The following is a 24,601-nucleotide window of genomic DNA, read 5'->3' on the forward strand; positions in this document are numbered from 1 at the left end:
TTCCTCATCCCACTGCTGCACAGCACCGTGTCACCTGCTGGCAACTAACTTCCCTATTCCAAGCTTTAAATATCCTTTTGGCTTAAAAGTCTTATCTGCTAAGCTGATTAACAGCCTCACCAAAGCTGGTGGGGTTTTTTGTTTTGGTTTGGTTTTCCTTTTAAGAAAAAAAAAAAAAAAACACAAACAGAACCTTCTTAAAGTATTTCTTACCCACTTGCTTCAGGAGGAAACCTTACAATGACCTTTCCCATCTCTGCACCAGGAAGCTCAACAAACTTCCCAACATCTGCTTTCTTTTCTGTTGCCTTAAAAATTGACAGAGACATAATTACAGATTGCATTACTCAGACACGAAACTCTAGATAACAGATTCTGCACCAGGGCCCCCTCTCAAACCAGATTGGATCCAGACACTGGATCCCAAATTCATCTCTTCGCAACTTTCACATTACTTTCAGCACATCAAAACAAGATTAATTTTGGAGTTTTAAGCTATTCTGTCTTCAAATTTGATTCAGGACTTAAAAGTCTCACCATATTACTTAATTTATTCCAAAGAAGAAAAGAATTGCCAAGTTACTGTATCTCAGTGCTCCTACTCTAAATGCAATCAACTAGTTCAATCAACCTAAGACTGCAATCTTTGCAGGTCTATCAGGATCTCAAGATTCTCTTCAGAAAAAACAGGCAGCACTGTTCTTTGGATATAGTGACTAAGAGGTGCCATTTTTACATTATTCCATTTAAGCACCAAACTACACTACTCATGCCTTTCTAAATATGAAATTGACAACTTTAAATAAGAGTCTACAAAGATTTAATTTATTGTACAACCAATTACTTTCAGTTCTCTAACTTCAAAAAAAAAAAAAAAAAAAAGAAGAAATTGCCTTATAGAGTATTCACAAAAATAAAGCTACTGTCTTCAGATGATGCAGGTAAATCTTACCATTTTAACTTTTGGTGCACCAGAAGCCCACTTGGCTCCTACTGACTGAAAAGCAGGCTGTACCTCAAGAAAGCCATACCATCGCTTTGCATGGACAGGAGCTTTGTTTTGTTCCAGTTGCTCTTGCCATACGTTATTATCTGTTAGAAAACAAATCATTTTTCAAGTTACTAAATTTTAACAAAAGGAATGATTACCAACAGCAATTTTTAAGACTAAAAAATATTACTATTATTTTGAAAAATCTACTCAGTTATTCTCTCTTCTGAAAAGACATTTAGTCATAGGGACATGAGTAATTCAAATGCAAATTAAATAAACTCTCTGCAGACCCAAAATACACAGCATTCTTTCTTGGATTCAACAAAGCAAAAGGGGGGGCGGGGGGAGGGGGAGGGGACGACCAGGGAATAGATATATTTTTTTTTTTAGTATCACTTCACTTTAAATTTAATAACTTATTTTTTCAAAACAGAAATATAGGATATCCCTCTAGTGTGTTTACATTTGATGTTTCTAACTTTTATCTAGAGTGAAGCATGTATCAATACTACATTTTATTTTTCAGAGGCTGTAATCCCACAATCTAATTTTTAAAGAACACAAATTCACTAGAAAAATTCTGACAGGGAAAGGGAAAAAAATGAAAGAAGCACACTTCATTCAGCTTTCTCTCTAGAGAAGCAACTTTAAAAAAATACAAAAAGCTAGTAGCTTTTAATCTTGAATATGCCTTTTACTTTCAGGAGGAGTTTGGTAATGCTGAATGGTAGATTGACACCTATCAACTACAGAAACACTTAGAAGAATATAAAACTTTGTAATACTATATAAAAGTATGTAATACTAAACCCATTAAAACAGATCAAAGCTTCTTTTAATGTATTTCACAGAATAACATACACCTCTGGTAGTAATTCAAACTAAATGTCAAAGAAATTTCCTCTGCTAAGATAACATCATGGAATGTACAAGCATGTACAAGCTCTGGGCCACAGCAAATTTTTGTACTTAGGCAACAGGCTACAAAGACTCCATTCTTACAGCTAACAGAAAAGTAGTGGGAAAAAAATCCTATCTGTGTTTCCACATATAGAATCATAGAATTGTTTTGGTTGGAAGAGACCTTTAATGTCATTGAGTCCGACTATCAACCTAACACCACCGTGATGAAGTGCTTGTCCAAATGTTTCCTGAACACTTCCAGGGATGGTGAGTCCATTACCTCCCTTGGCAACCTATTCCAAAGCCTGACCACTCTTTCACTAAAGAAACTTTTCCTAATATCCATATAAACCTCTGCTGGCACAATTTCAGGCCATTTCCTCTTGTGCTATCACCTGATACTAGGGAGAAGACCCCCTTCCCCACCTCACTACAACTACCTTTTAAGTAGTTGCACAAAGTAAACCAATTAAAAACAATTACTAAAAAAAAAAACCTCTAGGGTTTCTTAAGCTATACTATTCCTATCAATACTGATTCACAAGCCAAAGCAGTACACACAATAGTATATGGCCTGACATACAGCTAAGAGTTGCTACTAAGATCCACTAAAAAAGGAAATTTCAAGACTCCTGGTATACATTCATTGCTTGTCCAGAGAGGTGGTAGAGTCTCCATCTGTGGAGACATTCAAAACCTGCCTGGATTTGTTCCTGTGTGACCTTTTCTTTAGGCAAACCTGCCTTGGTGGTGGGGTGGAATAGATGATCTCCAGAAGTCCCTTCAAACCCCTACCATTCTGTGATTCTGTGATATACTGATACCTTTTAGTACAGCCCAGACACACAAGTCTGCAAGACTCAGGGAGTTTCCCACCAAGTATGTTCTTAGAGACAGGCAGTGGTTGAGCTCTTGGACCGCTGAAAGAAACTGGCCAGCTGTAGATAACTTTGTGGCACTAAACTCCAGCCAATGGTCAATCTAGTTTTGAGCAACAAAAGATAGTAAAATTACTAAAGGAATGAGAAAGCAGCCTGTTAAAAAAAACTAAATAATACACAATCCATTTAATAGCTGAACATAAAATATTAACTGGAACATTAGCATTAAGTATATTGGATGATAAATCATAATATATGCTTAAAGAACATTTAAAATAAAATATACTGGAACATTCACCCAGAACTATACTAAATTACTAATTTCTTCCTTAAGGATGTATTCAAACCCATGAAAACACCAACTTTAGCTAAGCTATTCCCACTGGTAAAAATAATCAGCAGTTCTTAGGTAGTTATTTATCAACATACTATATAATTATCATCATTATCCTTCAACTATTTAGATAACACATTTGTGTCCTAATTGATCTTGCTACTACTGCTTCTGGGTAAGTGTAACACCTTTCCCTCAGTCCCTATCTTCTGTGTCTCATCTTTTAGGTTTAAGCAAATCAAATCCCTCTCCCACCTCATTTCTCTCTCTCTGCGCCCTCCCGCCCCCCAAAAAAGTCTTCTTCCATAAAGGGACATGTATCTTAGTACATAAATAACAACAACAAAATAAGAATCAGTCCCTTGGTTAATAATGTAGCCCTGTCTACAAACTGAATCCCTAAATCCTGCCAGAGACTAAGTGTGTATTCTAGCTCTCTGTCCCTATTTCATGTGCAAGTGTTCTGTAAACTGCACTGGGACTCCTTCCAATGTTCGAGTCAACGTGGCAGGCACAGATGTAATTACACCAGCATAGAATTCAGCTCAGCCACTTCCAGTTATACTCCAAAGTATCTGCACCACAAATGCAGCTGTCACTGTACTTCTCAAATTACAACTTTATTTTTTGAAAGGTACAAAAGTGAAAAGAAATATTTTATCAGAAATAACAGTCCTTAAACTGTGTTTGCAGAGGTCTCAGGACTTAACTTAAAAACAAGGGGTTTGGTCTGAAAATTTAACTAAATGACCTACAACTTTGTAAATGCAATACAAGCAATATACTAAGACAACACTTCTCATGAAGCTAGCTTTACGGGCTGAAGAGTGACTACTGATAGCTTCAAATAGTTGTAAAAAAGAGCTGAGTCGAGTCCTTTGGTCCCTCTCCAAATTTCAGAGGAACAAATTTCAATTTATCTCTTAATTTCAGCTACCAACTTAAAATTCAGCATATGATTATTCTGAGCTAGACTGAGGAAGAACTTGCTTTCATTTTATACCATATCCACAGTTCCTAATAACCTTTTGTAATCAGCATAAGCAGAGAAGACCAAAAAGTTCCCTCTTTGGCACAAAAATTTCAGTGCCCTCATGGCACCACTAGCGAAGCATTATAGAATAGAGGACTTGGCACAAGGTCCATCTGTGTCCAGAATGTATTCACTGAATGAAACCAGGGGTGGCTTTTGTCCATCACATACAGCAAAAACTAATTCTGTATTTCAATGCAACACAACTTTCCTTGGAGTTACACTGAAGTGTTACAAGGTAGCAATTGATAGCAACACAGCTCAGGGAAGTAAAGATGGAAAACTGCAGGTAACACCTCCCAACCTGAATTGTACGAGTGAATCCTCATGTTAGGAATTGCTGATACAAGGGTGGGAGAGACCAACCCATTCAAAGATCAGATTTATGATTTATTTCCTTATAAGCGTAAGAAAACTTAGCTGGAATCTCAGTCTAACAACAAAATGTGGAACAACAAACACAAGTTCAAAAAACCCACCCAACACTCAACACCAAAACAAAACCCAAAAATTTTAATCACAGGCAAAAAGAAGAAAAAGAAACAAAGAAGAAGAGAGAAGAAAAACAAAACAAAACCAAATCAAAAACCAAACCAAACCAAACACCCAAGAGAGGCACAATTTCTTCTCACCTCAGTGTGTTCCAAGAGATTCAAACCATACAACCCAGCAGAACCAGCAGCTCTAGCCAGATAGCGAGCTATTGAATTCACATCAGTAAATGAAACATTCCTGAAAAAAGAAAGAAAAACAGGAAAGAGAAAGATATATTCAATTACTACCTCTGGTTCAATTTTAATTGTACACATGGAGCAGAAACAGTGTATGGCAAACACTAAATTTCTGAGTGAACAAGCAGGTACCAAGTCATCAGATTTAAATTAAAAAAAAAAAAATATAGGAAAATAATTTATCAGTCCTTGTATTTCTATCACAAATAAGCTTCTAAACATAGAACCATTTTTAGATAGGAACTATAATAAAATTCTGTTTAATTCTTTCAAAGGATAAAACTCTCTCTGCACATCTGATGGATTGTGCAAGTATAACTTGGGCTACATACTTTCTGGAATACCAAGAGCTAAATTAACATTTGTTTTCTTTTCATACAAGAAAGTTGACTCTGAAGAGAATTCCTAGAGAATCTACAGAGGAATCAAGAGGTCTCCACTGTGGTTTTAATGCTAGCATCAGAGGAGAAAACCTGATCATTTGTTACTCACTTCACTCAATTCACAGAGACTATCCCTGTTTAACAAACTTGGCTGCCTACATTTCTGGTTTTTTACCCAGTCTTCTCTAGATAAAAGACTAATTGGAATTTGGAGTCTTTTCCTATTCTTCTGTTGAAAACTCTCAATAGATCGGGGGACAAAAGGCTTTCCAAAGAGCATACTTCTTTCTAGGTTTTTATCTTCCTTTTCTGCCTTACACACAATATTATAAAAAGTTGCATACTGCCAGAAATCTACCTTTAATTTAGCTAGGATACGTAGGAAAATTTTTATTAATATTTACTAAAGAGATTCAGAAGAATAATGCAACAGAAGCATCAATTCTCCAGATAATTGTAGGAAGATAGCAAACTACTACTAAAAAAACTGATCTCCACAGTCCCACATAAGTATAGATGACAAAAATCACTTCTAAACAAGCACTAACATCGACAAAAAAGAGCTTCTGTAAGTGTTCTGTTCCACTCAATCTGTCCCAACAAGGTTTCAATTCTATTGTCATTATTCTGTACTTCCTGTCACACCTACACCTCTGTAAAATAAACAGGATTTTTTACTGCCCTCAAAAAAAAAAAAAAAAAAATCAATGAAAGTTCTGACCAAGATGTACTTTTCTGAAAAAGTTGGAATAGAAGATAAAATACATCATGACTTCTTGACACAATAACAATCAAAATAAGTCTCATATTTAGTACAAATGGATCATCCAGTCTCACTGGGTTAACTGCATTAAACCCTAAAGAACATAGTTCATCTGCAGTTCTTTTTGCTTCTAGCTTTTCAAGCTTCTAAGATTCAGTATAAGAAGATCCCCAAAATTAAATTAAAACCAAAAGCCACAGTGGGGAGCTAAACATACACATGCATAAAAATATACAAAGTATGTTTTACCATAATTTCATATTGCTATAAGATATTAAAGATTCTTTTTCAAACTGAAGAAAAAGTGTATACTACATTTGCATCTACAAAAAGTATGTGAAATGTGTTTCATGAGTTCATACTAAACCAAATACTCTTGAATACTTGAGCAAAATTGAATAAACATATGAAATTTGAACATGTTACTGAGCAAAACCTTATTTGTGTTAAAAAAGTTGTTTATTTTCTTGGGGGAGAAAAGAAGTAAGATCTACTTCCACTCACACATAGTGCTAATTAGCCTCATTTCCTTGAGCTAGTTACAAAACATTAAATTAAGGTTTCTCTCTGCAGCAAGGCCTGCCAGCTCCAGAGGTGAGGAATGAAGAATGAACAAGGACAATGGCAAAGATAGAATCATTGGATGGAATTGTTTTGGTTGGAAAAGACCTCTAAGATCATTGAATCCAACCACTGACCTAACACCATGGCCACTAAATCATGTCACAAAGTGTCAGGTCCACACATTTCTTGAACACTTCAAGGGACAGTGACTCCACCACCTCCCTAGGCAGCCTATTCCAATGCCAGACCACTCTTTCAGCAAAGAGATTTTTCTTAATATCCAACCTAAACCTCCCCTGGCACAATTTCAGGCTATTTACTCTCATCCTATCATCTACTACTAAGGAGAAGAGACCCATCCCACCTCACAACCACCTCCCTTCAGGTAGTTGTAGAAATCAATGAGGTCTGCCCTCAGCCTCCTCTTCTCCAGACTAAACAAATCCATGTCTCTCAAAAACGAAGCAAAATACCATACTATGTAACAGGGCAAACATTCAAGAAACAGAAAACAAGACGGGAGAAGGAAAAACAAACAAACAGAAAAAAAAAATCAAAGAAAACACAGAATCTCCAATTGTAATAAATCATTATTTGAATTAATGTGTAAAAAGCTTGGCAGAATTAAATTCAGTGCAGAGGTTAGATACATCTGCTGAAGAGTAATACTGCACTGAAGCATGCATGTGCTCACAACCCAAAACTGGGAAGCTGTATTGCAGTTTGCTATCTGATAAGAAGCAGATGTACTAAAACACTCCCTAAAGCCATCAGCATTTAGCAGAGTGGTTTGTTCAGGAGCTATTACCCCATGAAGTTTTGAAGCTAAGGCTTCAAACATAACTTTTAAAATAAAAATCATGTCAAATTAGTGACAAACTTTTCAGCCAACTAGCTGACAGCTAAGCTTCAGCTAGTTAGCTAAAAAGTTTGTCAGACTTTAACCGCGCTTCAAAAGATAACCTAGAAAAAGAGCAAATAAAATGTTCTCTCTTGTTCAAGTAAAGTCATTAGAACAAATGGTTTCCTTAAAAAAACGTCTGAAATATCCCAAGTGAATTTCAAGTCCTGCCAAAAAAGATAGCTTCAGCAGAACTGATGCCATGAAATCCATTTACCAAAAGCATTAGCTGAAATACGAGGTTCAGCTGATGCTTCTTGAGTTACAGATACACTTTTAAGAGACTTTAAAATAGAGAATCAATTTTAAAAATTATTATACAACCAAGCAAGAGAAAATTAATGCAATATCGAGGTTCAGAATAACTTCTTAAACATAATATAACACCAGGGATGAGAAGACATTAACACACAAAATTTCCATCTGATGGAGCCATGATTCTAGATATTATCCAAATTGTCCAAGGTGCAGAACTGCTTTTGTTTTACATTTCTGACCATTTCCATCACAGCTAAAATAATGGAATCATTTTGGTAGGAAAAGACCTCTAAGATCATACAGTCCATTATTTAACTCTACCAAGTTTTGTGCTAAACCCATGCCCCTCAGCACCACAACAATTCATTGGGAAGAAGGGATGGTAATATAAAATTATTTAATAAAATATTATTTCAAAGCAAATTTGTATTATTCCAAGATCATGCTCATGTATCACAGTGGTGTATATTTGCACAAGTATCTTTTGGTATGTATATACACACACTGCCTAAGCTGTGAAAGAAAAATGAAACCAAAATCTGACTATGGCTTCTTAAGGGGAAAACACTCTCATGCAACTAAAACATATCCAATTAACTCTCCATTATGCATCCCACATGTACACAACACACTGAAAATTATCAATGCTGTACCAGTTAAGTCCTAACACAACCTGCCACATTTCTCTTGCTTCACTTCAAAAATCACAAATTCATTGCCAACACTAGGTACAGCAAAAGACAACCTGTAAAATCAGAGATTACAGTAGGAAAGAAGTCTAAAAACTTAAATAGAATGCAGTAAAACAATCATTTTGACTGAAGACTATGAATCACCCTGTGCTTTGATTTTGCAGAAATATGTACCTAGTGACAAGCTCCTTCCCTAAGCTCAGAAGACATTGAAAAAGCACAGTCTCTGTTAATTTATGGGGAGCAAGTCAGGATCTCTGCCATAAAACATAAAAACATGATGTTGTTTTTATGACCCTTCTACAGACATGAAGGAATACCAATTTATGATGCCTCGGTGGCTTTAAGACCTCAGAAAATATGAGTTTGACAGCAAGTCCATGAACGACAGATGTTTTCCCCTGTTCTTTCAAAAAACAATCTGTATTCAAAAACTATATTTATAATTACTAATTCTAAAAACAATATAGTGTTATTATACTTTAAGTTAGGACTGCAATATTTATGGTTAAACCATATCCTTACTGTAGACACTAGATGTCAGATATTCCCTCTGATATATCAGTGGTATCTGGATATCATCTCTTGATATAACCAGGTATCTTACCTGATATGAAATCAAAGATGACAATGCTGCTTCCCAACACAGCACTAGTCCTGCATTTCTAACAGGCATATCACAGTATTTCAGAGGCTGGAAGGGACCTCAAGAGATCATCAGGTCCAACCCTCCTGCCAAAGCAGGATCACTTAGGGTAGTCTGCACAGCAATGCATCCAGGTGGGTTTTGAAAGTCTTCAGAGAAGAAGACTCCACCCCCTGGGCAGCCTGTTCCAGTGCTCCATCACCCTCACTGTAAAGAAGTTTCTCCTCATGTTGAGGTGAAATTTTTTATGTTCAAGTTTGAACCTGTTGTTCCTTATTACTGTGAACCACTGAAAAGAGCCTGGCCCCCTCCACTTGACACCCACCCCTCAGATATTTATAGACATTGATCAGATCCCCTCTCAGTCTTCTCTTCTCAAGACTGAACAGCCCCAGGGTTCTCAGCCTCTCTTCATAGGGGAGATGCTCAGGTCCCCTAATCATCCTCTTGGCTCTCCATTGGATTCTCTCCAGCAGTTCTCTGTCCTTCTTGAACTGGGGAGCCCAAAACTGGAAGCAGTATTGCAGGTGTGGTCTCACCAGGGCAGAGTAGAGAGGTAGAAGAACTTCTCTAGACCTGCTGGACACACCTTTCTTGATGCATCCCAGGACACCATTGGTTCTCTTGGCCACAAGGGCACATTGTTGTTCCATGGAGAACTTGCACTCCAAGGTCTCAAATATAAAATCTACTTTCATGCCCCAAAGTTGAAAATATTTATTACCATGACAGAGTATTTTCAAAAGGACAGATTTATACAAAAATGTCCAGATTCTTTCTACAGGATGCAGATGGATGAGCACCTGAACAGCATGGCATAGTTAATGAGCACTTTTCTGAGGTAACATCATGCCTTCACTAACACAGAGCAGTGAGGCCAAAATAATGCCATGTAAACCTTTACAATTCATTCTACCACATTTGTAGAAGTCCAAGGAATTTTCCAAATATAAAATAGCCTTGCACCATGGAACCTCAAAAAGGCTAATGCCTAAACAATAAAGTGACTAGTAAAGCATGCACAATTAGACTTGAGTGCATGCAAATAAGAACTCTTTCCATAAAGATCAAGTTTAGAATATATTGTAGATATTGTGTCTGTGCTGCAAAGGAGACATCAGTAATGCAGTGACAAATAAAATGGCATTCTTCTCTTCCTCCTACCTGAAAAGGTTACTCTCAATGTTACAACCACATGATTTTTAAAACTGCTGACCCAAAGCTAGAAGGAGAGATGCAAAGTCACTTACTCGGACACACGAAGGATGGTTTCTTTGCCTTCTTCCACTGAAATTTCAAGATCATTCTTCACATGCTCCACTGTCAGAAGAGCTCCTTTAAAAAACACGAGAAAAAGAAACTGAACCTTCCTCCAAGAAAGCCCTCTTTCACAGCAGCACAAACCAGTTACATTCCTTATCAAACAGGACCAGGTGACTTGACTGCCTCCTTCAAGTAAGATAGCCCAGGAAAGAAATCAATGTTCAGACTCATATGCAAGAGGCTTCTTATTCTTGGCAATGCTTACAGCTTCCAATTGATCATGTCCAGCATACAGTCACCTGCAGTGAGCTCAGCAAGTGTTTGCAGCAATACATTTTGCTTCCTAAAAGTATCATAAAAATTAGTCCTGTTCTCCAATAAATAAAGAATATAATTAACTTGCTTCTGATTATTGAACAGTATAGTAACATAGTCCATTCCAGTCCTGACATACGCACCGCAAGAGATCAGTTAGTGATTATACCAGTACTTTCTGAACAAGGATGAGACTAACTTTATCCTGATTCCGTGTTTATGAAACGATTAACCATTTAATGATTAGCCCTCATGAAACTCTATCCATGCAGAATTGCAGGAAGTTTATACAGGATTTTCAGAGCAAGAAGTTCACCAGTGACAGTAAAGGACAGCCTCTAGAAATAAAAGAATTATTGAAGTTTTTAGGCTGCGTCATCAACTAGAAGATAGCTCTGCCTGTATTCAAAGCAGCTTGATGCAAACCTGCTCTGATCTTGATGCTCTACAGCACAACAGAGCAGCTCAAACAAAGCACTGAGCTAAATTGGCTGTACTTCTGGATTGGCTCTGGTCCAGAGCTGAGCATAAGTAGAGGAGCTTGTCCTCTTTTGCTTTGCTCAGAAGCACCTACAAAGACAGCCAGATTTTGCAGAAGGAAATATTAGTTAAATAAAACTAGTCAAAGGACTATACTCTAGGTCTTGAAAGGCATCTAACCTGTTACAGTCTTCCTAGTGTGACATTCACTTTATCTTCCCTAAAAGAAGGTGGACTATCCAAGGCAGGGTAAGTTGTAAGCTATTAATACACTGGCCTAAATACAAAGAACTAGACCTGTGAATTCCCTAGCTTTCACCTCTGCTCAGCTGCAAACCTTCTTGTGGCATTAAGCTTTTATTAACTGTAACTCAAGGTTCTTCTTCCCATCACTCACCCATCTGAAAATCAGGATGACAACCCTTATGCAGTATGTTTGTAAGACGGGTAAGTACTTTAATAACGTGCAAGGAAATGCTTTGAAAATGACAAGTATGATGCACACCAAGCTATGTAATTAATACTAATGACATTAAAAGCTACTACACTTTTGCCAGTGCACAGCCATGATGCACAGTACAAAGTAGGAACAAGCAGGATACGTCTGCTTGTCTTCTTGATACAAATGTTTACCAAAATGTTTCATTTGTCATATGTATATTTCTGACATAATTATACAATCCCCCAAATTAAATCTCTAGTGCCACTCACTAGCTACCAAAAGTAGAGAATCCTCCAAAGCCCCTAAAATCATATTAATCATAGCTCTGAGTGCATCCTAACTATTTTAGCAAATCATTATAAACAAGTATCAAGAGAAGTGTTATTTCAAGCTTGTGTTTTACTATACCTTAAATTAGTAGTCATGCAAGTTCTACTCAACTCAAATGCATTTGGGAACAACAGTTTGAAAAAGAAATCAATAAACTAAAATGAAGGATAGAAAATGTATTTTGAATAGTTGTAACAAAATGGAGAAATGGTATGGGATACGTATAAAAAAAGGCTGTTTCCAGATGTCAGAAAGTGTAATGAAAGAGGTTCTCACATCTTTAAAGACAAAATAACATTGAAGGACGCGAGTAATTGAAAAAGCAAGGTTTTGCAGTGCAACTCTGAACCAGCTCCCCGTATCAGCTGAATGCTAGCAGCAGATTAGAACTGACAGCGATAGATAGTAGCACTTCGGCAGCCAAGAAACAAGCAATCTGAGTTATGGATGCCTTGAAAATCCATCCTCAGCGTGCTAGGCCATTCAAGGGGTGCATCTATGACTCAGTTTCTTTAGCTTAAGTTAATCGAAGTGCCGGCAGCTGTCACCACTGCCCAAACAGCCTCCCCGGAAAGCAATCTGCTGCAGACCAGCCACCCCGGGGGCCAGGCAAGCGCGACGGAGCACTCCCTGCGGAGTCCCACACGCGGCCAGGCTCCTGGACCGGCGCCTCCCTAGGAACCTCCAGGGCCAGCGGGACCTCGCAGGGGCCAGTCCCGGCCAGCGACGTGGCCCCTTCAGCACCGGGCTGCTCGCCAAGGACCGGACCCTTCAGGAAGAGGGGGTTCGCCCGGCGCCTAGAGGATACGCCGGCTACCTCCTTCGGCCGTGCCAAGGCCACCGCGGGCACACCGCCCTGGCCTACAGCAGAGCCGGGCCGCAGAGAAAAGGACAGACGCAGGCGTCCCCTCACGCCTCGCCTGGCCCCACACGCGGGGGCAACCGCATGATGCAACACGGCGGCTCCGCTCACGGCCGGGCAGGCGGGCGGTAAGGGGGACAACGTCCCGCTGGTCCCCCGGGGAAGAGGGAACAATGGGGTAGAGAGTGGAGCAAGATCCGTTCCACACTTACCGAGCGGGGGGCTCCCCGCGTTGACAGTGAAGCTTAACGCCGCCATACCGCCGTCACCGCCGGCGCCGCGCCGGAACCAAAGGAAAAGGCGGGGCGGGACGCGCGGCCGCGCCAGCTGGGCACGGGCCGGCTCGGCAGGAACCACCCCGAGGCCCGCCCGCCGCCGCGGGGCTGTGCTGCACGCGTCACTTCCGGCGGGAGGAGCCCTTCAGGCGAGGCGGGCGCGCGGTTTACGCTGTCCTGCTGTGGCCGTCGCTTAGTTCCTACTGGGGCTGCTGCTTTGTGTCCCGCCGGGAGGAGGATGTGATGAGGTTGGAGCCGGGTGTTATGGAGGGCTCGCTGGTGCTGGGGGAAGCTGTGCTGGGCGGGTGCCGGGTGGAGGCTGCCCTGCTTCTTATGAGGCCACTGCTTCTCTTGCAGCCGCTCCGGTTAGGTAGAGCCCTCCTGAGAGCTCTGAGGGAGGTAATTGTACAAACTCCTGAGCTAGGCATCTGTCCGGCAGCAGCCGCACGGAGAGCTGCAATCTCTTTTCTGTATATCTATCCATGTTGAGGGTGGCAGAGCACTGGTCTAGGCTGCCCAGAGAGGTTGTGGAGCCTCAGTCACTGGAGGCATGCAGAACTCCCCTGGACGTGATCCTGTGTGATTTACTCTGGGTGATCCTGCTCTAGCGGAGGGGTTGGACTAGGTGATCTCCAGAGGTCCATTCCAATCCCTACCATTTCTGTGTTACCCTGATTCAAACAAATGACACGGTGCCACATAGATACATCTGAGTACAGAGGCTCAACCCGTCTCGTTTCATAGAGTGTTACTTATTACATTCCTCCCAAGCATGCAGATTCTGCAGGGGGTCGAACTAGGTTTGGCAATGACTTGCCGAAACACTGTGCGAGCAGTTTCTCACAGCAGACGTTCAAGTTCACATTGCTGCAAAGGCAATGCAGTGTCATGCTTTCCCTCCCTCCCTTTTCCCCTCCCCTTCCCCCACCCCCCTAGTCTATTTTATAGATGGCTCTGTAGCACCTGATGTCTTACCAAAGAAATTCTCAAATGCTTGGTTGGTGGACCGGTGCTGGTTTTAGCAGAGGGTATAGCCAGAGCATGACTACGCTTGAACTTGCTGGCTTTTGTCCTTGGCTCCTGCTGCTCAGTTTCATCTCTATTTTCCTTAATGTTTCCCTATGTTAGTAGTTTTACAGTTCCTGGAAACATTGGTAGTGGTTCCATACATGAGTGGTTCTATGCAGCAGGTAGAAGGTGGTCTGTGCTATGTGTCTTCTACGCTCCCATTGTGGTAAATTACAGCAGAATTACAAAGGGGCTTATGATGATGAAATTTTCAAACATATGTACCAGGGGAGGCTTAGGTTGGGCATTAGAAGAAACTTCTTCACTGAAAGGGTTCTCAAAGATTGAAACAGGCTCCCCAGGGAAGTGGTAATATCTCCATCCCTTCAAGGAATGCAGAGGTGTGGTGCTGAGGGACATGTTTCAAGCTCAGACTTGGTAGTTAGATAATGGCTGGACTCAATGATCTTGGAAGTTTTTTTTCCAACTAAAACAATTCTGTGATTCTATATAGCAAGTCTCGGATGAAAATAACGATACAGAGACATAGATGAAGGTTAACATTTGGTTCTGTACTTGACTTTGTATTTTAATAATTACTTGGAAAGATTAAGGTGGGCTTTGTCTTGTCTAAATCGTTCTACCTTTTATCATAATGTGCTTTGCAATTTCACATGCAGGTTTTGATGTGATGCATACTCAAAAAAACCTGCAGAAGATAAAGGTGAGAATTATGTATAACTGAGGCAGCAAAATTAGATTAATCCTGTGCTTGCTATGTGGTTCAAACTTCAGTCACAATCAGTTTATGGAATGTTTAAACTTATAATGGGTCAAAATATGAAGAAAGGTTCTAATTAAAGCAAGCTGAATCTGTCTTGCTTGCTCTTACAAGTCATGAACTTAAGGAAGAAGGAAGACTGTAGATGAAAGGATTAGAGGTATGTGTTGTTCCTATATATGCATCTTTAATCCAGTGTCATGATAACATTACAGACTAGATGATGACAGCATGAGGTAAGCAATAATCTTGCTCATTTATCTGTAAATGTTATGATAAGCTGACTTCACCAAGGAAAGGGCTTCCTTAGATCATTTTCCATGTGTTCAGAGAGGCTGTGAACACTTTGTTTTTATCTTTTGGTGTCAAGATGTTCCTGCTTGCTGGAAATAGAGCCAGCTTTAAGCCAATGAAGTCATACTGGGTGTTACACTGCTGTGAGGAAAGGATCTAATCTAAGGACTTGAAAGTACATTAACAAAAGTTGTCAAATAATTTGTGTAATGAAAGTAACTTGAACACCCTGTTGAAAACTGCATTTTGACATTTTCTTCTGTATGGAAACCAGCTTTTTTGTATCTTGAATTTCAGTGATAGCTCTTAAGATGGTTTGAGTGCACCAACAACATAGCCATTTGGAGAACTTAATCTTCTGGGCATAGACAGACTGAGAATGGGTGCAGTGCAACTTGTGGGCTACTTTGCCATTCATAATGTCAGCAAGTAGTAATAATAGTCATGCTAGGATAGTTTAGGCATTCAGTCTTTGTCATTTAGCAGCCAAGTTCAGGCACCCCTCCTTCACACCACAAGCCTAAGAACCCAACATATGCCACACTTGTATCCACACAGAGCAGGAAGTAAAGCACATGTATATGTTGTCCATTGAAACTAGCATCTCTTCATGACATACCTCAGTATGTGTGACATTGTTAGGGAAAGGGAGGCCTTAAGACTCCTTAATTTTAGAGTGAGGGACCTGGGTCACAAAACCTTGAGAAAACAAAGTACATAGACACCACACTGGTTCTTAAGATGCTCTAGAGTCCTAAATTCAGCTCGAAGACACTTCATCTGTTTTGACTAAGGTTTACAACTTTAACTAGTCATGTAACTTACTACTTGCTCTCTTTTAAGTGCACTGAACAGTTGAATCTTGCTTTCCTAGCCCCATGCTTATAGGAAAGTTGACTGAAACAGGCTCTCCAATTATTTAATTTTAGGCATTTCTGTTGTCCCCATGCATGACAAAGTGGCCTAGGATGCCCAAAGCTCTTCAAGACAGAGATGGCATAGACCCTGACAGAGGCATTTCAGAGAGGTGCTGGGAACTTCTCCCCCGCTGCAGTTTCCTTGGGTTCTCTTAGGTGTCCTGAACATCTCTGTATTAATGCTTCACTGATTCTCAATGCACCCAGTGATCCAGAACTCCTATTTGAGATTTCAGAGGCCCAGCTGGAGAGCGTTCCGTCTCCTGCAAAACTTGGACAACTCAACTCACCTCAAACAGTGATCCTGGCCATCCCAAAACTGAGTGCAGATCAAAAAATTCAAAGGTTCCTTCCTAAGAATCAAAACTGTCAACTTTATTATAAATTACCTTATCCATCCAGGCAAATTCTCAGCCCATTTGTATTTAACACAATAAAACCCTTGTTGATTGCATGCAACAAAACACATTGATCAAGATCAGGTAAATGATTTAACATTGTTTTGTTCCCTCAACATTAAGATGATTTTTGGACTGTAGTGTTATGATTAGCAGTATATTAAGCACAGTCATGAAGAATGAATATTCTCAAAGAACATAGAAAACAACCACTGAAGGAATTTGGCTGTTTTGATGTTATCTGCTGAATATAGCAAAAGAATCTCGTCCAACATACACCTATAGATTCTGTATGTCATTTCGAAATTATTGAACACCTTAATGTAAGAATTCAGTTCAGATTCTATAAAGCAAAATTTCAATCTCAGTTATCTGCTTGCTTTCTCTTCTTCCAAGCTCACTCTCTCAGCCTTCCAGCCAAGTGAAGATCCTTTACTGCTTTAAGGCACAAGAGATTGTTTAACTGTGTTAGGAATAAGACTGGCATAATAGTCATAATTTCTCAGAGTGGCAAGGACCCCAGCTGAATTCATGTGTTTCACTTCCTTGTTATACTGAAATGGATTTCCATGCATATCAGTTATCTTGCCTGCAAAAAAGCAAAGAAAAATTTTCCAGCAAACAACAGTTGGAAATAATCTATTTTATTAGTACAGATGATGTAACTAAGAAAAACCAACAGTTTTTGGCATACAGATGCCTGTCTTCAGATATGAAATATCTTTGCTCCTAGTTTAAGTGCAAAAATTTTTATTGACTAAAATCAAACAATGAATGTTTTTCCTTTCTTTTAGCAATATTTAAATTCCTTATGTTTCAGGGAAAGGAAAACAACCCCTTTCTCTTATGGATTAATCAAAATGCTTCCTGAGTAGTTTTGATGTTGGCCAATGACAAGAAGGAGAGAAAAATACTAAGTTCCAGTAAAAGCCAAGGTAAGCGTAAAACAAAATATGACATAATATAGAAATACCTCAGGTGGTTTTAAATGAGTTTCTAGAAATCACTTGGCACAAGCAACACAGATCTTTATGCAAGCTAATTGAGCAAGATACCCACATAATGAGGCTAAACACAGCACTGTGCTGCCCCAGACTGGTTGGGGTTTTGAGCTAACCCGTTTAAAACTATCCCAGTTATCAACACCAGAGATTTTAGAGGAGTTAATGCCATTGTGAAGCCTGTTATCCTGGCTTGACAGAATTTAGGAGATCAAACCCCACAACTTGAGCATATGGTGGTAAAAGGTCTATCAACAAGAACAACAGATTATAATGCTGAAATTTATATTCAAATGGCTGTCAGTGACACTTTTCATAACTTCTCTAACTTTTTGCCCTTTAGAAAAGTAAAGTGGCTTGTGTTGGCCAGAGACCGCTAATCTTACTGAATTACATATATGACTCAGTTTCTGGAGTTTGTACATCCAAAGAACAATTGCATGATTTGTTGTTTTAAGAATTTAATGTCTACATATTATATAGTATGTTACTACAAATACACTACTATATCCAGTTAGTAGGTCAGCATGACTTTACTGTGAAATAATAGCCAACAGAGAAAAAAAAAATACTTATTTTGGAGAGTATTAAAATTAATATACCCAAAATGTTCAGATTTGGCTTATGTTATTTGACAATTATTGACTATATTAGTCCAGGGCAAAACTGATCATACCATGCTAGCCAGAGCATAATTTGCTGTCCCTTTGGAGTTACTGCTGATTTCAGTGGGCTCAAAGCTTCTAATGAATTGTGTCTATTTAAAAATATAAATGTACTGTCTCTTTTCAGAGATGTGCTTGGAAATTTGGAAATTCTTTTTTTCTAAGAAAAGTATAAATAACGGCAAATGTATGTAGTTTCACTTAGCTCAGAATTTTGAATGCTATTAACTTACCTCCCACAGCATGCAGAATAGCTTCAGGTGCACATGTATCCCATTTCTTGCACCCAGGGCTGGCAAATACATAAGCAGATGCCTTGCCTTCTATAAGCTGAATGATCTGTCATGAATAGAGTGGGAATCATTTGCAAAGGATCTAAGCATTTGGAAAAGGGTAAAAAGAACACAGGGAAACGGGGATCAGATCAGCTTATTCTACATGCTTAAGAGAAGGAACACCAGCCATTTCCTTTCCAATATTAAGAGCTACAAAGCTATACTATATTACCATTCTGAATGATCATTATAAATACAGTCTACAGGATGAAAATCTTCTTGTAGCTTCAGAAATAAGAGTTCCCATCTTGTGTGAGTACTATAAAATAAAGCACAAAATATCTCAATGCTGTCTTGGTGCTGTTTTGGACCTTGCACACATTGAAGAAAAGAGATAGGAGGGTCATTGCAGTGAGGGTGATGAGCCACTGGAACAGGTTGTCCACAGAGGTTGTGGATGCCTCCTTCCTGGAAGCGTTCAAAGCCAGGCTGGGTGAGGCCTTGAGTGGAAGCTGTCACTGCCTGTGGCAGGGCGGTTGGAACTAGATGATCTTTAAGGTCCTTCCCAACCCAAATCATTCGTTGAATCTGAGTCTGCTTTTGATAGCCAAGACAAAACTAAGTTTCAAAAACTGTAGCAAATGAGTATTCCCTGTATGGAGGGAAGTTTTGCAAAGGTAGTATCACTGTGTGCTTCTACTTTTATCCTTTCACGTGCGCTGCTAGACAGTTGGAACAAAAACTTCATGAAGATGAACAGGAGGAAATGTCTAATAATTGTCATTAAATCAAATTCTCATTTAGTCATTCTGATCTTATAAATTTTAATTTTCTCCCCTAGAAGCAGAATACTGGGAAAGATGGACCTCAGCCATGACCAGCATGACCACTGTTACAAATATACCTGTACCAAACTGTCTCTGCCTCATGTCAGACTGAATGCTGGGAAGATACGTAGTGCTGGGTCAGAAGGAGGAAGTCAACTGTACATTCATGCAAGTAAGCAAATTATTTCTATAAAATTCTTTTTCCAAAGGTACCACCTCCCAGTAAAAAGAAAAGCTTTGGAGTTTTCATACCTTGTTTCCTGCTCCTCCAACTCTGATAACATGGTCTGGATTCAAGGCACTGATGCAGTCGTTTACAAGGGTACTGCTGTGAGAACGGGTAGTAACAATGATGTGTTTCCCAGCAGGTGCTTCTGTGAGCTGAAATCCAAAGGCACCTATGCCCAGGACTCCCCAGATTGTTCTGCCCAACACTGTATTAACTCCTGCCTACAAAAACATATTCAATAAAATCAACATCACCTTATTACAACACTAACTCCACTACACACTGCTTTTCAGAAATAGAAATAGCTTAGAGAGTTGGAAATCAGTTGGAAATCAGTTGGAAATCAGTTAATGCTTTTAAACAAATCAATGCCTTGAATACCTCATAGTTGTAATATGGCTGGTTAATAACTCCTGCTATTGCTTTGCCTCCATAAGCAATTCCAATTAAAACTGTTACGTGGTCAAGGAGACCTGTACAGAAATAAAATGAATGTATGCTTAAAAATAGAAAGTGTATATATTTAAAATAATATCTTCAATAAAAGTCCACAAATTAATATGTATGGTGGTATCTTGAAACTGCAAATACCAATCAAGATTTTCAGGAATAATAGGTTGGCTGATATAATATTTACTTTTTTTTCAGTCATTTAGCCTTGAAGTTTGGAAAAAAATGCCCCAAACAGAACTATCTTAATTTAAAAAAACTATAATTAACACACAGTGGAGAAAAACTTAATAACACAGCTACGTATCAGTATATGATGACATTCTCCTATAATTGTGTGAATTCTTTGACAGTATTCAAAACTAGTAATATGTTGACAGCTGCACATCTGTTTCCCTGAAAAGGGGAAATAAAATCTGCATTTATCAACTAAAAAGATGCAGCAGGAGGCTAAAGTGAGGTTTCAGCATGGTTTTGTTCGTTTCTTTTTTTTTCTTTTTTTAGGTTTTTCTGATTTTGTTTTTCTTCATTTTAGAGTCCATTTGTATGGACCCAAGTTAGGCTTTGCTGAAAAACTTCTTCCCAATAACTGAGGAGAATTCTGATTTAGGGAAAATGTTGTCTTATTTTGAAAGGGTTGCAAATACAGCTGTGGTATTTGGGTTGTTTCGAAGAGGAGGTTGTAAACATAACCTAGCATGTGAATGGGAGATTTAGATCAAAGTATATCGGAAACTAAATTTGACTAAAGGCAACTTGCTAACAATTGAAGGCAGCTCTTTGCTACCAGAAATGATCAAAACTGGTGGGCACTCAGTAGCCCATCAGGAATATTAAATACTGGTTAGAACTAACCGGAATGATTAAAAAATTCCATAGAACTCAAAGTACAGAAACAACATTGGCCTTATGAAACCATGTTGTGTGTAACTTCTTTTATAAAGCTATCTACATATACATGCTACTGTATTACATAGTTATAATTATTTTATTACTTTAATCAGCAGATTAAAAAGAGAAGCCAACCTTCAGTGTACTCCTTGGTTCCATCCAAAGGATCAACCCATATCACAAGCTTCAAAAACAAATTAAAAAAAAAAAAGGGAAAATTAACAAATACAAATCATGTAATTTACCATGCACAGTATATAGTTTAGTGGTTTGTTTTTTTTTTTTTCTTATGGTGATAAGGAAAGAAAGAGATTCCAGATTTTAGCATTATGATGTGACTGAAGTCTACAATAGCATTTTACACTAAAGCTTAAAACCTAACTATAATTCAGCAGGTATCTTCATAGAGGTGTGAAGGCTTAAACTGAACTTAGAAATTACATTACTTTCTTATGTCCAAGTAGATTCCTTTCAAATTAATTTGAATTACAAGTTGTAAAAAAGCAAATTTACATTTCCCATTACTGCACACAGGGCTATGCAGCATTTCCAGTTCTGAAGGTGTGATTCTCATGACCACATTTTGAGTTACAAACAACAAAAAATTGGCAACAGTGAAACAACTTATTTTCCTAACATATTCTTAGGTAAAATCAGTAATATATTGTAAAATATGAAGACATGCATAACATTACCACATTACCTCTTCCTCTTTAATTCCTGAGTACTGAGCAGGGCAAGCCTTCTTCAGAATTTCTTCACAGTGGCCATCTTCAATTAATTCCTCACTTACTTCATCAGTAGACAGTTCCTAACAAAAGGATTCTCAAAATTAATAGAGGTGTTGGATTCACCTCAATTTGCCTTAGAACTGTGGATTTGTTTGTTGTTTACTTGACAGAAGTAATGGCAATGGAAAGGTGAAATGGCATGGAAATACTATATATAAGAAAAACAAAATACACCCACAAAAACCCCAGCACACAAATAAACAAAACAAAAAAACACAACAACAAACCCAGATTATTTCCTAAAAGCTGCCAAAGGAAATCCCACTGCAAGCTACAGCAAGTTACATTGTTAGTATGATACAAAGTAGGTACTTACTTCTTCTCCTATGATTGTCACCTTGGGAAACTTCCGTGCCAGGGAAGCACAAATGCTCATTTGTACCAGTCTGTCAGCTTTGGTCTGCAAGTCATTGGCTCCAGTCTGTCAAAGGATGGGCAGGAATTTGTGTATTTCAAAACAACAACAAAAGAAAAAACAACCTACAATCAGTACAATGGCTCCTATGTCACTTGGAGAGTCTACCCTGTAATGAAAAATATCTGATTTGTTAAATCATCAACCTAGTAAGTGAACTTGAGAGAGGCAGGCTAAAAACTGAAAGAAGCAGACACAGAGCTGGATGACACAGAGCTAAAAACTGAAAGCAAATATAGATCTGTCATGATCTGGATGACATAGAGCTAAGATAAGACTCATAATATTAGAACGATATTTACACATTGTGTTCTTGCTGCAATTGTATTGAAGAAGTATTTGTGCAAATACTACATTAGGTACAGAATAAATTAACACAAGTATGAACCCAGGTACAGTACAAGATGAGAGAAAAGCAAAACTTAAGATGTTAAGAGGAAGAAGTATTTTAAGGCATGGCTTATTGGTATTGTGAAAGATCAGAAATACAGGGCAGGTGTTAGTAAAAAGTGATTTCAAGGTCCAATTAATCTAGCTTGTTTAAAAAAAAATAATAACAGAATAAAATGAGGATGCATAAACTTCCAAATAGTGAACAATTCCTTAGTCCAGTAGAAAAAGACCAAGGAGTAACAGAAGCTAACCAGTGAAATTGAACTGGACAGTAACACCCATACATTTTTTCCAGCAAAAATACTAGAGAGGACACAGTAGATTTGGTGTCTCAATATGGTATGAAAAACTCACTGAAAGCCTTCCCAAGAGATGCAGTGTAGCCAAATGTTGCCAGATGGGTTACAGTAATTTTTTTTTAGACATTAATAACATGCTGCATAGTGGAAACAGGTAATTTATTAATACTTTCTTGCATTAATCTCCATATATCTATGAATGGAGGAGCCCCTTAGGTCCAGACACAGAATGTCAGTAAGAAATAGTTTTGTTAGTGTAGGAACTAGGACAGTCAGTTCATCCTAGGATTTGCATCTTAGTTGAATCAAATTCTATTTTATCTGCTTGTATCTTGTGACAACATGAAAATTCTTTTATCCAGCTACAGAAATTAGCCATAGGAAGGAGTATTCTGTTTAGAATCATGTTATGGGCTAATGAAAACTACTCTGTCCCTTATCCAGTTGCTTGTTTTTATGAAATTTGGTACTTTTTCTTGAATTTTCCCTCTTATCCCCTAATAAATTTGGCTGAATTTGTCACTGACTTTAGACTTCCAAAGATCAAGGTATTGCAGAGAATGTCTTTTGTTCCAGGACACCAACCTAATAAGACAGTATAAAGTAGTTCTTCAGAACAGTCATCAATAACATAAACATGGCTCAACAAAATGGCTACCTACCAATTTGGGTTAAAAAAAAAGAAACAAACTAAAAAAAAAACCCAAACACAAGTAAAAATGACACAAGGAGATACAAGCAATATAAATGGAAAGCTTAATGTTGACTGGGGGAAAGAAAACTCTGGACATCAGGAGAAGACCTAGCTAAAAATTCAGATGTCCTTGAACCGTTTTACCTTATCTAGATAAATGGATTAGAAGTGAACATGGTGAGGGAAAAGGTGGAACACTGTCTTTCTAGCTTCTCTAAAGCTTTCAGTAAGGCCAGCTAGAATTGTTCTTGATAGTTGCTGAGTGCACAAATGGGATGCATGATGAGAAGCAGCATTTTCTGTTCTTGTGCATCTCTTCTCTTCAGACTGTAACACAGTCTGAACACTGGTCTATCCTAATCCAAAATTCATGAGTGGCATAGTACTTTCAGTTGTTAGAAAATAGCTATAAAAGTCAATGGAAAAGATACATTATGATGAATTCTGACATGGTATCCAAAGCTTGTGTTTTGTGAGGGGACTCAGAACAAAATTATGGTGTGTTTCTTTTAAGTGTCCAAGCATTCTTAAGAAACACTGGCCAAAAGAGACTTCTTCAATGCTCTTTTAATCCTTTAATAAAGAATATTTCTTGTATCAGAGAGGTGAGGACTGTATTTCCTTCCCCATTGGCTGATCTTCAAAAATCCTAGTTTGACCTGCATTTAACTCAGCATTAATAAGAGAAATTAAATTGAAACAAAGTAAAAGTAATACCTTCTCCACAATCCCCAGGTCTCCTGTAGCCATTACATTTCTAACAATTGTTGCAGCTTTTTCTGCAACAGAATATGCAGAGGCAACCACACGCATGAGTAGAGCTGGAGAAGCCATTCTGAAAGCTGAAAAGAAACAAAAAGCAAACTTGCACATTTCTCTATTCAAGAGAAGACAAGAAGGGAAATATTTTACATAACATTCCAAACAGATACAGTCTAAGCTGAGTAGGAAGAGGAAAGTGGGTTACTGCCAGTAAGTAGTAATGAAGTGAGCTTCAATGTTTTAAAAATACAATTAAACACAGTGATACAAAGCTATTTTAGGCAAGATTTTTCAAATATCCATGCTCTGTCTGACAGTGAACCCATTTCTCCTCACTAAAATAAAATCTAGCTTTAAAAAAGAAAAGCAGCAGAAACTATCATTAGTGTTACTGTGTGTAGTCTACAGACAGTACTCCTTTTTTGTATATTCAGAACCTAAGTTCCTTTTTATTTTCTCTG

General features: G+C 38.5%; 2 protein-coding genes across 3 annotated transcripts in view; both read right to left on the reverse strand.

The window, feature by feature from the left end:
* The window catches only part of EPRS1 (glutamyl-prolyl-tRNA synthetase 1), a 46,770-nt gene extending 33,737 nt beyond the window's left edge, over positions 1–13,033 (reverse strand). Inside the window, exons 1-6 of the mRNA XM_054392753.1 lie at positions 12,988–13,033; positions 10,334–10,418; positions 4,778–4,877; positions 2,722–2,878; positions 953–1,092; positions 214–308 (exon numbers count right to left, since the gene is read on the reverse strand). Of these exons, the coding sequence (XP_054248728.1) occupies positions 214–308; positions 953–1,092; positions 2,722–2,878; positions 4,778–4,877; positions 10,334–10,418; positions 12,988–13,033 (623 nt within the window). The remainder of the gene's footprint in view (positions 1–213; positions 309–952; positions 1,093–2,721; positions 2,879–4,777; positions 4,878–10,333; positions 10,419–12,987) is intronic.
* A 3,825-nt stretch (positions 13,034–16,858) lies between these two features.
* BPNT1 (3'(2'), 5'-bisphosphate nucleotidase 1) lies at positions 16,859–24,142 on the reverse strand. 2 transcript variants are annotated; one of them, XM_054397651.1, is made up of 8 exons: positions 24,096–24,142; positions 21,894–21,998; positions 21,490–21,597; positions 20,922–20,970; positions 19,827–19,918; positions 19,469–19,666; positions 18,348–18,453; positions 16,859–17,037 (listed from the first exon to the last, which is right to left on the reverse strand). In XM_054397651.1, exons 1-8 carry the CDS (start codon positions 24,126–24,128, stop codon positions 16,889–16,891), a joined length of 840 nt encoding a protein of 279 aa, XP_054253626.1. In that variant the 5' UTR covers positions 24,129–24,142; the 3' UTR covers positions 16,859–16,888. The 2 variants fall into 2 exon arrangements, with proteins under 2 accessions (XP_054253626.1, XP_054253633.1); XM_054397658.1 differs by lacking the exon at positions 21,490–21,597.
* Between the last annotated feature and the right edge of the window lie 459 nt (positions 24,143–24,601).

Source organism: Indicator indicator, chromosome 2 (genome assembly GCF_027791375.1).
Source record: "Indicator indicator isolate 239-I01 chromosome 2, UM_Iind_1.1, whole genome shotgun sequence".
NCBI classification, from domain to species: domain Eukaryota; kingdom Metazoa; phylum Chordata; class Aves; order Piciformes; family Indicatoridae; genus Indicator; species Indicator indicator.